At 40.3% G+C, this 16,411-nt stretch overlaps 1 protein-coding gene across 2 annotated transcripts in view; it reads left to right on the forward strand.

The window, feature by feature from the left end:
* Positions 1 to 16,411, forward strand: part of TEC (tec protein tyrosine kinase) — a 32,912-nt gene that overhangs the window by 8,533 nt on the left and 7,968 nt on the right. Inside the window, exons 2-7 of one of the 2 annotated variants that reach the window (XM_009335158.1) lie at positions 8,483 to 8,584; positions 9,592 to 9,673; positions 11,289 to 11,417; positions 12,868 to 12,908; positions 13,386 to 13,567; positions 14,524 to 14,589. In XM_009335158.1, coding sequence (XP_009333433.1) covers positions 8,483 to 8,584; positions 9,592 to 9,673; positions 11,289 to 11,417; positions 12,868 to 12,908; positions 13,386 to 13,567; positions 14,524 to 14,589 — 602 coding nt within the window. Of the gene's footprint in view, positions 1 to 8,482; positions 8,585 to 9,591; positions 9,674 to 11,288; positions 11,418 to 12,867; positions 12,909 to 13,344; positions 13,568 to 14,523; positions 14,590 to 16,411 lie in introns of both variants that reach the window. The other variant, XM_009335157.1, reaches the window with a different exon arrangement.

A 16,411-nucleotide genomic window follows, 5' to 3' on the forward strand; every position in this document is an offset into this window, starting at 1 on the left:
GTCCTTCTTGTAGTGAGGGGCCCAAAACTGAACACAGTATTTGAGGTGCAGCCTCACCAGTGCAACGATAAAATGTAGTTCTGTCTACCTACCTATAGATAGGTAGTAACGATAGAACTTTCTTAAAATACTTACAAGTTTGCACAATAACTATTCCAGCTAGACCTGGAAGAGGACTGAGAGTTGACTGCTGTTTCCCCTCCAGGAAACAGAAATGAATACATACTTCCACAAGAATTGCATAGAAGTTCTTAGCTGTACCTACTGGGGACATACCTTCACAACTGTCTCCAAGAGAGGTGGTAGCTTTAGATTGGTTCAGCTCTTACTGTTTAGCAATTTTAATGGAATGAAAAACAGTTTTTTCCCAGCATTGTCAGAAACAGAATGAATCAAAAATTTTAAAGTGCAGTCAGGATAGATGGATTGTTTAAAACACACACATGCTTTTATTTATATAAAATTAAAGATGTAATGATTAACTTGTGACAGTTATTTTCAGCATAAATTATATTGCTGAGCAAGTACAATGATGTATTTGCAAGTTATCCCACCTAGAATGATGCCTGTTACATCCATCTGGATAGAGAATATTGTGTTTGTACCTGTTATGAAAAACTGAAGAGTAAAAATACATGATGGAATAGAGGGCTTTTCAAACTTCTTCACAAGATCTATATTTAAATGCTAACTCAGAATATAGGTACCCACCTTTTCTAATTGTATAATACCTCTATAATGACTACAACCATTGCTTCTACAGATTAGCAGCATTTGGAAAATAGTTAATTTTAACTTCTTTTCTTTGCATTTGATTACATAGAAATCAAGACAGAGAATTAGCAAGTGACTTGATAATCTGTCAATGACTGACCAATGGATACTGTTCAGGTTAGTTTGTCAAGCAAACTTATGGACATCTTTGTTGAAATAACAATACCTGCATTGTTATTCCTATATACAGATCTCTTTGCTCAGCTAGAGTAATGGAATTATGAGAGATCCATCTCTGACGAGAAAGAGCAGTGTAAGAAGCTGAGTCTTGCTTCAAGTAAATACACAGATGTAAAAATTATATAAGCCATGTTATATTTATATTGATTTGCTTATTTTGTGATAGCTGCTAGTCCCCCACAACAGCAGTGAACACTTAGAGCAAAAACCCAGTCCTTCTGAGGAGCTCTTATCAAAGCGTAAGATGTGCCAACAAGTGAGTAGAGACATGGTGCAAAGCATTGATGGGACGTTAGAGTAATGAGTAAAAGTTTTACTGCAGATTAGTTGCCTACACCTCTTTTGTATGGTAGCCTGCGGAAGAGAGAGCTAGGTCTGTAGTTAGCCGCTGCTCAGAGCAAATATAGTAAGGAATCAGTTTTCTTTTAGGTAGATCAAACAGTAGGAATTAATTGTCCAAAATACAGCTGCATATAAAGCTGGTCAGCATTTTGAGCTATCGAGGTGATTGAAAGAAAAGGCCCTGTTCTGCAGCAAAAGCCCCAGAAACCTCATGGGAGGGGTCAGGAGGAAAGCAGCTGAGAGAATCTGAGAAGAAAAATCTTACAGAGAGGGTCTGGATAGAAGGTCTACTGGAAAGCAGTAGACGTTGGCATTGGGAACCATGAAGCTCCATCCTTCCTGGTTTGTTTGTTCCTGTTCCCCCTCTCCCCCAGATTCAGGAAAATAATTTTTTAAAATTTTTTGCTCATAGGTGGAACTACTGTATTGATGATGATCCGGAAGACCCCAAACATTGTCGGAAAACCCAAGATAAGACAGATAAAACTTCCCCAGCTGTGCCTACTGTTAAGCAGTACGTGCAAGTGAAAGCTGTTCAAATTGGAGAAATAACTCAAAGCTATTCATGTGAATGGAGGCAGCTTAACAGATGCGTGGGAATGCTCACTTGAAAAGAGCAGGTCATAAAGAAACTTGAGTTGTAAAAGAAGTTGGTTATGTTGCAGTAATGATTCCCTGTTCTCTATAACATCTACCAAAGAAGTCTGATATAAAATGAGGATTTGCAGTAATTATCTTTCTAGAAGAATTTTGATGTTTATGAGATGGAACAAATTAGATATCGTTGAAGTTGAAAAGTGTAGGCTGTAGTTGTTGAGACACTGACAAAGCATGGATGAGAATATTTACCTTATGACTAGACAGGAGTGGATGAGTCTTAAAGGTGCTAAGAAGGAAGAGCTGGAAGATAAATGAGATTCTGGAAGGCTAGAGAAGGCCTAGTTTTAAAAGAGCACAGAGGAGAAGCTGAGAAACTGTAAGCTATGAAGATAATTTCCGGAAAAGTGCTAGAAAAAACAGGCTTTTTGGAAGTACCTGGAAGATACCAAAATTGTACATCAGCCACCAAAGATTTGACGAGAACAAAAAAAAATCTCACTTATCTATGTTCTTTCTGCCATGGGGTAACAAGCCTCGTGGGTAGCAGAGAAGCAGCAGATATCCTGCGTTTTCATTCCAGTAAGGGTTTTTCGACGCTGCTGTATGAGACCTTTTCAGATGTCAGCATTAGAAATGACCTATATAAATCTTCTGTAAATCCGATTGCAGAACACATGGGAAACTGGTACAGTGTTCAGTAGGCATTGGTGGCTTGTTTTCACATTGAAAGACTGTCTTGAATGGGGTGTCCTGTCTTGCATTTCAGTACTTTCAGTAGTGATATTGTTGCTGAAATAAAAGCTTGTTGAGTTCTCACGTGACATAAAACTTGAAGGAGCTGCAAGCATTTTGGAAAACAAGTCTAGAAATCAAAGTGGCATATTGGGATTAGGTGTGTGGTGGGTTTGTTTGGTTGTTTTTTTATTTTGTAGAATGTGATTCAGTGTGAACAAGTGCAAAAGGTAAAAGTTTAGTGAAATGTTCAAATACGGAATGGGAATACGTAGTTAAGTATCAGGCTGTCCCCAGCAGCACCTGGGTGACAGGACAGTGAATCGTAAGCTGGATATGTATCAATGATACCTTATTGCTGTGAAAAAGGCAAATGTTATATTAGGATAAAAAAACGGGACTGTGAATCCTTACAATCTGATGATAGAGCACTACAGCTGATGCTTTATCTGGTTTGCGGCAGTAAGTTTCAAGGAAAATGTGGACCTGCCTGCGAGATTCAGGGCAGGAACAGTGGGAAGGATGAGGTTCCCAAAAGCCTGGACTGTGATGAAGGGTTAGCGGAGCAGCAAGTGTTTAAAGCAGAGAGATGGACTGGTGATGGACAGGAATCTTCAAAGACAAAAAAAACCCCCCCTCAGCTCTGTAGTTGTGGACTCCACCTGAACCTTGAAGGAGTAGGTAAAGCAGCTGGTGCCTTGGCTAGGTGACCTAGCCAAGGGTCCTGTCCTGGGGCTCTGGTCGCTCGCCTGTGATGCCTGTGGACTTGGGCTCTCCTCCCTTCTTGGCTCAAGTTGTCCGAGTCTAGTGTTCAGACAGCATGAAGGCTGTGTTAGAGGGGTGGCTGAATGAAAGGTGCCACTCACCCTACAGACAGAGCGATGGCCCTGAGAGGGGAGAAAACAGGGCAGAAATGCTACAACTGGGCTGGCCAGACTCAGAGCTCTGTGAGGACTTCACAGAAAACTAGGAAGAGACTACTTGTGTGAAAGAACGTGAAGCTATGTGCTAGTTATTTTGAAAGCTGAAATGTAGGTGATTTAGAGTCTGATATGGATGGAGGCCTGGTTGATTTATTGTGTCCTTTGCTCTTATTTATATTGCTGCCTTATGTGATTGCAACAATGTATCATAACTGTAATTGTGTACGTCTGACTGATTGCCTGTCAATTGCAGGAGAAGAGTAAATTACAGATAATGTGTTGTAGTCATGGTTAGGAAGTTGCATCAGTGCTACTACAGAGAATTTCTTTTTTGTGCTTTTTGGTCTCTCCAGTGCTGGTGGCTGACATCTGCTGAGCAGCCAGGCCATGGTAAAGGATTCTCGGTTTCCTATTTTGCAGGGCAGGGTTTAAGGCTTTCTTCTTGCTTATGTTTGTATTTTTTTTTTCCCCTTGAAATTCTTCCCAAGAGTCAGATCTTGGATCAGGTCAGACTAGATCAGAATAATAATCACCTCTCACTTTTTATCTTGATTCTAGCCACTTTGGAAAGGTGAATAGAAATACTTGATACTTGCTTTTCTTAGAATAATAATTTAAAAAGTGAATTGAAAGGAGGCAAGGCATTCTTCAACATATCTGACACACTGGAAAATAAGGGGATGGAAAATGTGGTCATCTAACACCTACCTACAGTAATTATATTTGCATAATCAGTAATTGCTTGGGTGAAAATGCCTCTCAAGAGGAAACTGTAGTATCCAGTGCTTCTTATTGCTAAATGGCAATGCTATTTTAAGAAATAAAGGAAAAAACCCCAAACAAACAAAAAAACCCAAACCCCAAAACAGAACCGAAAACACCCTTACGTTTGGCTCTGGAGCATATTCTACCAGAGAAGTTCTCTATAGGGGATGTTGGGTTATCCAGGCTTTTCTGAGCTTTTGTAAAGTTTGCAGAGCAGCTGCATAAAAGGAGATGTTAGTAATGCTGAGACCTTCTATACTTGTGAGAACACAAGTTCAATGGGTCACATGCTGATGACCTCAGGATTTCCTACATGGGGATAAGCATAGGAGAAAGAAATGATACGAACAACAAAGACAGAGACAGCATGGCTGAGACAAAATCTAGCTATTTCTTGACAGCCGGGCTGACTTCTGTGTGTTTTCATTGATTTTTTTTTTTTTTTTTCCCCCAAATGGAATGTCCTTTGTATTGTTTAACTCACAACACCCCACTTTTCTGAGGGTAAGCAGCACAGTATCTTCATCAGCAAAGAGGAAATACACTGAAGAAACGTTTTATCTGATAGTGGGAATATGAGCTTCTTCAGCTGTAAAGCTACTATATTCAGCAGAGGAGTAATTCCAGGTGTACAGAGAATGAGCTGTTTGATTGTATACGTATCTAACACTTCGATATTTCTTGTCTTCCTGTATTCTAAGATTATTTTTTAAAAGGAATTGTGTGACCATATATTTGTTCCATATCTGACATGGTAGGGCTAGTGTTATAACTTCTTGATATTACTGTCTTATATATTAAATAATAGGAATAGCTTATTCTTTTTGCATTGCACGAAAACAAGACTTATTGCCTGGACTGGCCATCCTCATTGTGAGCAAGGAGCAGGGCTTCTAAAACTGTAAATCAAATTTTTGAAGCCTAGGCAAGTATGAAGTACATAAGGCATTTTGAGAAGCTTTGTATAGTAGTTTCTGTATAGTCACTTCCCTTTTTGTTATTTTCAGCAAGCAGATACAGTTTAAAAAAAAAACAACCCAAAAACAACCTTTAGTGTGACTTTGAAGCACATATTTTTATCTATTTGTTATCCTTATTAGGATGTAGTATTTTTATACCTTTATTACTATTCTATCTGTGTTTCCTTCTATAGGCCTCCCTCTAGAGCCATATATCTGTCTTCAGAAAAGGGATGGACCAGCTTTGATAGGTCTCTTGGGTTCAGCGCCCTGTGACTCTTTTTTCCAAATCCTCTGTGAATACTTGTGTCCAGTTCAGACAGCATGCGTGAATGTGCTGGTGAAATACTACTATTTCTACAGTGAATCTAACCTTTTTCTACTATGTTAGCCATCTTCCACCTCCAAAACCAACCGTGAAAAATGTCCCTCTGCCTCCTATGGTTTGACATTGTATAATTGGCCATTGTACTAATTTGTCTCTTTGTAGCAGAGGTCACTTAAAGAGTGGTGTGGGTGGATTTCTCATGGGTGGCTCATGCCTGCACCTCTAATTCCCAACTACTTCGGGGCTTGAGCTCTCCCTTGATTCTGCATTTCATGTCTGCTGTATGCCTGGGTCTAGAGCAAGCCATTTGGCTTGCAGAATAGATGGAACACAGTGATGGTGTGCAAGATGTCCCATTATAAAGGGAAATCATTTAAGCAGGGAGGGCAGAGAGATTGCAGTGGTCTTGTTAGCATTTTTCTTGAGTCATTCCTTCCTGCCTGTGCCCCTTGGTTTAATAGTGAGAAATGCTGAGCTAAAACACAGCTGCACACCTGACAATTTGAAGCCTGCTGGCCACTAATAACTGTTGCTTCTGATGCAACCTGAAACATGTCTGGGGCAGCACACTTGTTTTTAATTTCACATATGTAAGTTTTTCTTTTAATCTGTAAAGTATGCAAAAATGGAATCTTCTCTGGTGTTAGGCTTAATTTGCTGGATTGAGTTGTGAGGCGGGTCAACTTTGAGTTTAATTTGAGCTTAATTTAGCATCTCATGGTGAAACAAACTGAGCCACCTTAAATTATGAAAGTGTACAAAGGGATGACTTAGGAAATATGATTACTAGAATGATGTGCTGTGTATCAGGAGGTCTGCTTTATTTTTTCCCCAAAAATGTTTGTTGGATTATTTTGTTCTTTGTCCTCCTGGCAGATGTATGCTCATCTTGAGTGAGCACTCACTGAATGCCAGAATTGGCAATGCTTGCTGTCATACCAAGTGTTGTAGAATTCAGTAACTCAATTTTTGGCATTTGCATGAATGTATGTTTTACTTGGGGCAGTCAAAGTTCAAATAAGGGGATACCGTAAAATAAACAGAAGACTTGAAACATTTTTTTGATAGAAAATCCAAGGTTGCATACTTAACGCAAATTATTTTTCAGCATAACATGATATAGCTTTGTAGTACAGCCTATGGTAATGTTTATGATTTGACTTTTAATGGTTCATTAAAATGCCTAATTCTCTTCCCTCCTCTCCCTCCCCCCCAGTTTTAAAAAGCTCCTTATTAGGGCTTCTCTTTGGGTTTTTTGTTTTTCTAATGTTAAATAACAGTTACAGCTTTATCTGAACTTAGTTCCTGTCATTCTTCCTGATGCTGACCATGACGCGCATGAATTCTTCACGCACATTTTCTCTGCCTGCTTTCTTCATAACAATATACATAAGAAAAGGAGTACTAAATGCATTTTAAATGCTGACAAAACGTCTATGTCTTCCATGGGTAGTCACTATTGTGTTTCTCTAGGGTGGTGGAATAGTGACACTGTATTTGAAGTTGCTCTTTGCTTCTGTTTATAAGAGTGTTTTCAGCTGCTTATGATTGTGCCAGACTTGTGCTATTTGGGCTGAAATTGCCATCCTCAGGAGACAAGAGGGCAGCTGAGTAAGATTAGAGTATCTCAAGTAAATCAGTGACTACTAATTATTTTCACGTTCTATGAACAGTGTCCATCTTTCATAAGCTGCACTCTGGACTGGATGTGTTGGATGTGATTGGCAAGTCAAAATTTTTGACATGGATTCATTCAGGACCAGCCGTAAGCTGCTGCCATTTTTGTTTTGTTCCGGATTCCAGTAGAAACTTCCTCTCCTATTACAGGCTTGGTTTTCCCAAAAGTGAGAGGTGGCCCTATGCAGTCTCTGTAGATTCATCATAATTTTTCTCTCAGAAGTGTATTGTTCATGTGTTTTCCTTCGCCACGTAGTAGAGCATGTTGTAAATTTCTGTGCTGGGCTTTCATTTTTAGCCTCTTGTGCTTCAGGTAAAGGAAAATGGTTTCGAACAATTCCTTCAGAAACAGCCACCTCAAAAAGGTCCGCTTGTGTGCAGACTTCACTGTTATTTGCTACTGCTTTTACATGTAGACTAAAGCCCAGTACACACCACCTCCAGTTATGGGCTGTTCTTCCACGGAGCTTCCTCTCTGGAGTGTTGAACTACACTGTATTTCCATGCATTGTTACTTTGGGCAGCACCTGCTGAGCGCTGTGGGCACTCCTTTCCTTCTCTAAAATCTTCATGATTATCAATTTAGGTGAGCTAAATCTTCTCAGATGTCTGCACTTATGACCTTGCTTCTACAGGGCTTCTGCTAGCCTTGGTCAAAGAAGTTCCTTCAACACAGACCCCAGCTTGGCCCAGGGATGGGTTTCACCCCTATCTTCTGCTTCCTGCCTCAGCAGGATCTTGTGTTGCCTGAGCAGCATCCCAGTTTCTGTAGAAACTTGGTGAAACACGGTGGGAGCACTTCAGCAATAGAGTGAGGGAGCAGATGGGATGATGCATTGGCACCTATTTCCCTCACCGGTTTTAATCGTAATTTAAAATCAGCAACGGGGAAGCCTTCCTTCATCTGTGCTGAAGTTATTTTTTGTAAAGAAGAGTTAGATTAAACCTATGATTACAACTGATTGGAAACTTTCTATATAAAGAATTGGTTCTTTTCACTAAGCAATTATACTGTACTCTGTGCACTTTCACCAGCGTAGATCTTTATACACGCTCGCTCTCTGTCATTTTTCAAATGACTTCTGCAGTTAAAGCAACAATCAGTATCATAAGTGGAAAAGAAAGCAAGAAGTCGCTGCTGAAAAAAAAAATTTGATAAATTAGTTATATTTTACATAATGTTTTTTGCTTTTCTCTTATAGAAAAAGTACAGAAAAGGATCTGTGGATATTTCAAGGATTAAATGTGTAGAAGTTGTAAAAAGTGATGGTATAATTCCCTGTCAAAATAAATATCCATTTCAGGTATGTTCCTTTTAAATAAAATATAAATTACCGTGCTCTTTTCAACAGTGCCAAGCCATTTGTATGTAACTTGCTTGAAATTACTGTCACTTCTAAATACCGAGTCTGTTCTCTGGTGCTCTGGGACTGTGTCAGAGGTGGTTCAGGATCAGTGATTAAAAACCATCCCCAGCAATCTCTGCTCCCCCTGCAGTCCCCTCCCTTGGGAGCTGTGCCTCATACGCCTGGTCTCTTTCTTTTCCCCACCCTCTCTGCTTGTGTTTTGCCTGGAAAGTGCCTTGTCCTGGTCTTCCTCCAAAACGGGTTAGCTGGCAGCCCATTTTCCCTGTCTTCATTCTTTCACATTAAATTAAATTTAATTGCCATTAAATCTTATAAGAATAAGAAAAGATAAAAATTGTTGCATTTTCTTCCATTGTGAACTGAATGGAAATAAACACAGAAAACAAAGTGCTTAGAGGGGGAAAAAGAAATGTTTACATATGGTGGGTCGGATGCTGTGCCTGCTTATGATAGAGGGAACTATTGGAGTGACAGTGAAGTCCACTGCCGGAGAGGGGACTTTGGCCCTTTTCTCCCAGGGCAATGCTTGCTTTCCACCAATACCAGCAGTGAAGAAAAAGAAGGCAGGAATTGCCTCAGAGCAGTACAGAATCACAAGGAGTTATGAAATGGCTGGGAACAAAGGATGTCTGATTATGAAATAGCTTTAGCAGTTAAATTGAACTGTTTTCTAGAAAACACACAGTGAAGAATGAACAAAGCACAGTGTGAAGCAAACATTTTAAGGAATGCTCTCAAGATAATATACCATTACAAAATCCTTCCTTGTTCCACTGAAAGCAGCATGTGTGAATAGTAAACCTGAAACCTTTTCCCAGTTTCTGCATTTTGTGGCTGAGGACACTAATTTTGCCAAATATAAGTAATTTGTCTTGTTCCATTTCCTGAGGAATAAATAAATTAATATTACTGGGTGAATGTCTTTATTTATTCCCCCCCTCCAGGTTGTATATGATGCTAATACGCTTTATATTTTTGCACCAAGTGCACAAAGCCGGGATCAGTGGGTGAGGAATCTGAAAGAAGGTAATGGAAATTGCTCATGCTTAACATCTGACATGTTTAGATACCTTCACTTGAGCTGTCTGGCTGGGATGGAGTTAACTTGGTGCTGTGTTTTGGATTTGTGGCCAAAACAGTCTTGAAAACACACCAGTGTTTAGTTGTTGCTGAGCAGTGCTTGCACAGCATGGAGGCTCTGCCTTTTTCTCCCTCTGCCCCTGCAGTGAGTAGGCTGGGGGTGGGCAAGAGGCTGGGAGGTGACATGGCCGGGACAGTGGAGCTGGGCTGACCAAAGGGATATTCCAGGCCATTTAATGTCGTGCTCGGCAGTAAAAACTGGGGTAGAGGAAGACGGGGGTTGGGGTTTTTTGGCTTCCATATTGGCCGTTGCTCAGAGACCGGCTGGGCATCGGTCTGCTTTGTGGGATATGGTGAGTGATTGTCTTTACATCGCTCTTGTTTTTTTCTTTCTTTTGGTTGTTAAGTGGTCTTTATCTCAACCCACAACTTTTCTCCTCTTGCTCGTTCTATTCCCACCCCTGTCCCGCTGGGTGGGGGAAGTGGGCAAGTGGCTGCATGGGTGCTTAGCTGCTGGCCAGCATCAACCCACAACAAGCTACAAAGATAAAATGGTAGAGCTCCTATTGCATGTATCCACTGATTTTTATTTTTATTGGGCCAGCTCATGGTTTGCATACATAGCATGTGATAACAGGTCCTGGGAGCATCAAACACCCAGACTGATTTAATTCGATTTGTGAAGCCCAGCTGCAGTCAGAATTCGACTCTATGCTTTTGCACAATGTGTAAATCATCAAAAAGCTTATCCAAGCTAGTTAACGGCATCACTGAAATGTTTTGTTTGAATGTAGCTAGACAACATTGTGGGCCTGATGCTGGTCTTACACTGATGTAAAATGACAGGAGCCATCTCCACCGAGATGTGATCTGATAAATGCTATCATAGTGAGTAAAGGTGGGTTTGGGTTTTTTTTTTTTTCAAGAATGTCTTAATGCTTTCTGCCACCATCAAATGTTCGTGTTAATTGCAGGTGCTCTGTAAAGTAATAAGAAATAATTCTTGGGCTGGGGACTACAGGGTAGGGAATAACTTCTGAAACTCAGCAATCCCATAGGATGGGAGTAAGGAGCCTTTCAAGCCAAACACAGGCATTGTGCCATGGAATAGCAATAAACGTCAGCTATCTTGCCCTCAACAGAACACTATTTGTAGAGGAAATTGAGTCACTTGCAGCAGTAATAAAAAGAAGAGGGGCAGGCAGAGCCCCCAGGGCCTTCACAGCTGCCTGACTGCTTTGCAGGGTGCAGGTGGGTGCCTAGGTCTCCTTTTGTGGATGCACCAGACGCCTGCCCCTGTTGGGGTGGCCAGTTTAGGCAGGGAGTATAGCACTCTCTTCTGGAATAAAGTCATGTATTATCCTAAAAATGTCTTCTACTGTCATTGTATCACCCCTTGTGAACTTGTTAGAAGGTCCTTAAGAGAAGCAATGCTGTAGTAAGGCCAATAAGAAGTGAAGATTATGTCTCCTGTGAAAGATACTGTAATATTTATTAAAAATGTCCCCCTTGTAGATTTTTTTTTTTAATCTTTCAAGATATGCTCTTTTTCTTCTTGTAGAAATAAAGAACAACAGCAATATAATGGTAAAATATCATCCGAAATTCTGGACAGAGGGAATTTATCAGTGCTGCAGACAGACAGAAAAATTAGCACCTGGCTGTGAAAAATACAATCTTTTTGAAAACAGTAAGTACATATGTCTTCATATGAAGTTGTTTTGGCATATTTTTCTGCTTTTTTAATATGATCCTGTCATCACACCTGAATGCCCTAGATATTATTAGGCAAATTTATAGAGCAGAGTGAATCAATGATACCGTGCCTAAAGTAAAGCAAAATGTTTGTTTCATTTCCAAGCATTTTGTGTTTAAAAAAAAAAAGTTTAGAAAAAGCTGAAAGGAATCATTGAGGTTGCTGAATTTGTTTCACTTGGTTTGTTTTTACCATCTGAAACTTATTTGACTAAGCATTTACCTGTTTACCTCGGACTGAGGATAAAACCCAATGGCAAAAAAGATTCAGCTAGAAATCCTTGCCAGCTCTTCAGTTTTAATAAATAACTTCTGCATACCCATATAAAAGAATAATAACCATTTTGCATTTCGTGTTACCACACCAGTGTTAAAATGATACAGGAAGGCTTAATGTATTTACAGACACATGGCTGAATTTTCTTAGAGGCTCATAAGCGTCCATCTGCTGAACGTGGATGAACTGTGACTTCCGTAGGCACGTGCATCTTCCAGCATCCAAATCACGGGTTCTGCTTGTTCAGCAGTGGATGCTGTAGCATGCAAAGATGCGCAAGCGTGACCCTCACTGCAATATTGTCCTACGTAAGGATACAGGATTATTTAGTCCTCAATTTAAGGAAAACTCCGTAGTAGGAAAAGAAATTGAGCCATTGCTTACCTCCTAGTGAAATCAGCGGTGCCTGGATGGTCTCCTACTTTGGGGCCTTAAATGGGAATGGTGGGGACCTGTGGATTTAGTTGCATTAAAAGACTTGAAGAATAAACAGTGACTCGTAGTCAGCCTTATTCGTCAGGAAGATGTAAAACCTGCCATACAGCTCAACCTTTTAAGTGGAGAGAAAAAAGCAGCACAGGAGAAAAAAAAATGCTCTTGGACCTGAGAGAGGTAATAAAAAAAATACATACAACATTGCCTTACTTAGCAAAGCAAGGGTCAGGGGGAGTATTATTTTTTAGAAGTGCAGATGTTGATAGGAACAGACTTTTAGATTAGCATGGTGACAAGAGCACTGCTTCCTTTTTATGTACCTTTTTTTATCTCTCTCTCTTTTTTAGTTCTCATATTTCTGCATCTTGGGGCTGGTTCCCCTGATCCCCCCTGCCACAGGGATCTCTGTGTGGCACGCTCAGCTGTGGCACAGATATTGCCAAATCCTGTGGTGAATGTAGCCTGCCATCTGATTTAGGATGTTTTTGCAAGAATATTTAATCAATGTTTTCCTAATGCTTAACTGGAGCTGTCTTTTCTTTCTGACTTACTAAACTGTCCTGAAGGCTAGTTAAGATATTAAAACCTTGTCTGAAATTTAAACCTTTCATTCAGTTTTTAAACTTATAGCTAAGTGGATAGACACAGATCCTTTCCTATGCTCTGTTTCTAGGTGTAATGAGATTGCCCTCTCCAATGCCAGAAAAAAGCACGGTAGGTAGTGTCCTTAAAATATTGAATAGATAATTGCTGGGTTTTGAGGTGGTGTTTAGATTTCCTGTGATTCTTGCCATATCCTATTTCTGAAGGTCTATTTCTGTACACGTCAATGGGCATCATGCTCTACCTCAATCTAGGCTGGAGAAGATACCATTGAATTTCAGTGGTACCTATTAGCTGTATCTGTGCTGCTGGTGGGAGAGGGGGTTGGAAAGCAAATGCCAGCTAGCACTGCCCTTTACTGGCAGCTGTAGAGCTGCAGCGCGAGCCAGCCCCATGGGTAGCAGCCATGTTGACCATCCTCCATATGCCCCAGCTGCCTCACCGGGCCGCCGCAGCTCGCTCCGGGGGCAACCCAGAACTAGCCCAGCTTTTGCCTCTGGGGTGCTCGGCTGGTTTGCACTGGTGTCATGGTAAGGGTGGGGTGGAGTGGAACAGAGTGGACTGATGATAATGTTGGGTTGTTTTCAGCGAAGGCCTCCGCCACCTGTTCCTCCAGTCGAAGAAAATGGCAACAAAGAGGAGGAGATAGTGGTAGCAATGTATGACTTCGAGCCTACAGAACATCATGATTTAAGATTAGAGAAAGGTGAAGAGTATACGGTGATTGAGAAGAATGACATTCACTGGTGGAAGGCGAGAGACAAATATGGGTAAACACAAGTTCCTTATTTTTCGTTATAAAGTTGATAAGGCTGTTCCATGTTCTAGTAGTTTATATTGACTGTGTGTCAACAAATAACTGTATTAGACCCCACTTTGGACCCCAGCCCTGAAATCTCATCCGTATCTTTATTCCCACATAGAAACCAATTTTAAAAAGTGCAGTTCTAGATAGATAGTGGGGCCTGACTGCAAAGGCTGTTGCAGAACTGGAAGCTTTTCCAGTTATATTTCCTGTCAGACTTTATGGTTTCCAAATTTAAAGCATCAGCCAGCCTGCAAAATCTTGCTAGACTGGTACAGTACTCCCGCTTCCCTGGGGAATGGCTCATTAAAGAGCAATATGATTAACACTTGGCTCAGCAGGCTCTGACTTCCAGACTTGAATAATCATCATCTTATTTAATAGCTGGATCATTAGGGGCAGTCTTTGAATGAGTTGAGAGAGTGTTGCAGTGAGATGCCTTAATGACTACAACATTACATTCCCTGGATTAAATTTTTTCCCTGAGGTTTTAAAGGTGAAAGTTTCCATACTTCAATATTTATCAGGTCCCTGTTGCAATACGTTAGGGGTAGTTGCGAGTTATCAGGCTGTGTGGTAGGCTCCAAATGTATTTCCAGTGACTGACTGGGACCTCCAAGCACAGAAGTGAAAGAGCAGCAGAGGGTTACTCTTCTTTGCCCCTTCTGCTGGTTTTCTTGGACACTTCTGCCCGTGTCACTTCTCTAGGTGCACTGAAAGTTGATGTGGAAATGCTGATGTGGAAAATTAGTTTCTATATAATCAGCAGTAGAGTGGGTAGGTCAGTAATAAATAAATTACAGCAAGGGACCTCTGGTAATTAGCAGAATGAAATACTGTCTTCTAGGCATGCAATTTTACATGTTTTCACTCAGATTATACATTATATATATATATATATATATTTTCTTTTTTTTTTAGAAAACAAGGATATATTCCAAGCAACTATGTAACAGGAAAGAAGTCCAACAACCTTGATCAATATGAGTAAGTGAATATTTGAATTAAAATCTGGAAGATCATAAAATGAAACCTATGCTTTAAGAATAACAATGTATTTTTAAAGTTTTAAAGCAATTATTTACATATGATAGCAGTTATCTCAGAGGTGAAACTTAAATATTTGAAATAGGCATATATTTGTTCTGAGTCTCCTCATTGACTTCTCTGTGATTTATAATGTCAAGTCAGTGAGATGGCCATCGGGCATGTAGTTTTTTAGGCTGTCTCACTATAAAAGCAAAAAATACCCCTCCCAGTTCTCTGATAGACAAAGGGAAACTTTAAAGGAAATTTACCCATTATAACTGTGCTGAATGTTTGGGGTTTTTTTTTAATATTAAAGTGACGTGTCTATCCAAAGTGTGTGGCAGTAAGATAGTAGAGTAGAAAATAGTGGAAATCATTCAAAGTAAACATAACAGATCAGATATTTTGGAAGGCAGCTCTAATTTTCAAGAAAATATATCACTCGATGCATTTTAAGTCTCAGTGTATGCATATAACTTATCACCTATAAAAATATAGCTTTTCTTAAAAAAAAAAAAAAAAACAAAAAAACAACCAACAAACCAAAAAAAACCCGCTTTTTTCAGTTGATGTTTAATTATGGAGTACTTACTTAAGAACATGAGGATAAAATTTAACACAGTAGTTTCCTAGCCTGTTGTTCTTGATATTCTAATTTCAGAACAGCATAAATTGTTGTGCCTGAGAACTTAAGACATATTTCATGACTTTTAGATAAAATGGAGCTGTAAGGAAATAATAAATAAAACCATTTATGAAACCACATTAGTAGCTCCAAAATTCTACTCTCAGCCAGATACGGCTCTTACTGCTGTGTTTTGACAGAAGGCAGAATTTCTTTGGGGATTTTGCCCTCAGCTTCACTAGAGGGAATCACTTGTTCTTTGTTGCTTTCTCATCTTAGAGGCTCTTGCTGAGAGCTCTGGGCTGGGCTGCGGGGCTGGCAGAAAGGGAAGGAAGGAACTGGGCTGCCTTATCTGGTCCAGCCACTTTGTGCCTGACCACCATGGGGCTGTAATTCTGAGTCTCTGCGCAGTCCAGGGAGGATTACTCCAGGTCATCTACCAACTGCAAGAAACCACTATCTCCAGAACAGCAGAACTTGATTAGAGGCTGTGCCACTTCCCTACTCAGTTACCGCCATGACAGCATAGCTCAAAATGATTGCACAATGCTGTTTCTGAGCTGTGTGTTTTCCCTTTTGATATTATTTGCTGTAGCTGGCTGAAATGTCAGTGCTTCTGTGGCGGCTTCAACCTGCCCGTGCAGCACCAAGCTCGGGGATGTGCAACTGTGACATTTAATTCACTTTTGACCTCCTCTTTGGTAGGTGGGTCCTCCCTGGAAAATCAGAACCGTGAAGTTATTGAATGAAATAGCAGCCTAGCAGCCAGCTCTGCAGGTGGCTCAACCGGTGTGCAGGCAGCTGCTTTCACGGGGCTGTCAGCCTGCCCTTGGGCTGCCATTCAGAGCAACTACTGCCATCAGCCTGTGCGCGTTTGAGAAGTGTTTTTCCTGAAAAATTAGTTCCCTTACCTGAACTTTATTGGCTTCTGTGGGATCTCACTGGATTTGTTTCAGGGCATTTTTATGGGATAACTGTACAACGTAATAGAGACTGATTTTTTGGGGGGTTTTTTGGTGGTTTTTTTTTTGTACACTAACTAAAGTTCAGTTGTTGACCTTTGTTATCATAAAATTATTGAATCTGTAGCTTTGTAATACTTTGCTTTAAGCATCTAACGGAAATCATACACTTTGGAGAAGTTTTGGTTACTGA

Source organism: Pygoscelis adeliae, unplaced genomic scaffold (assembly GCF_000699105.1).
Source record: "Pygoscelis adeliae isolate BGI_AS28 unplaced genomic scaffold, ASM69910v1 Scaffold21, whole genome shotgun sequence".
In the NCBI taxonomy this organism is placed as follows: domain Eukaryota; kingdom Metazoa; phylum Chordata; class Aves; order Sphenisciformes; family Spheniscidae; genus Pygoscelis; species Pygoscelis adeliae.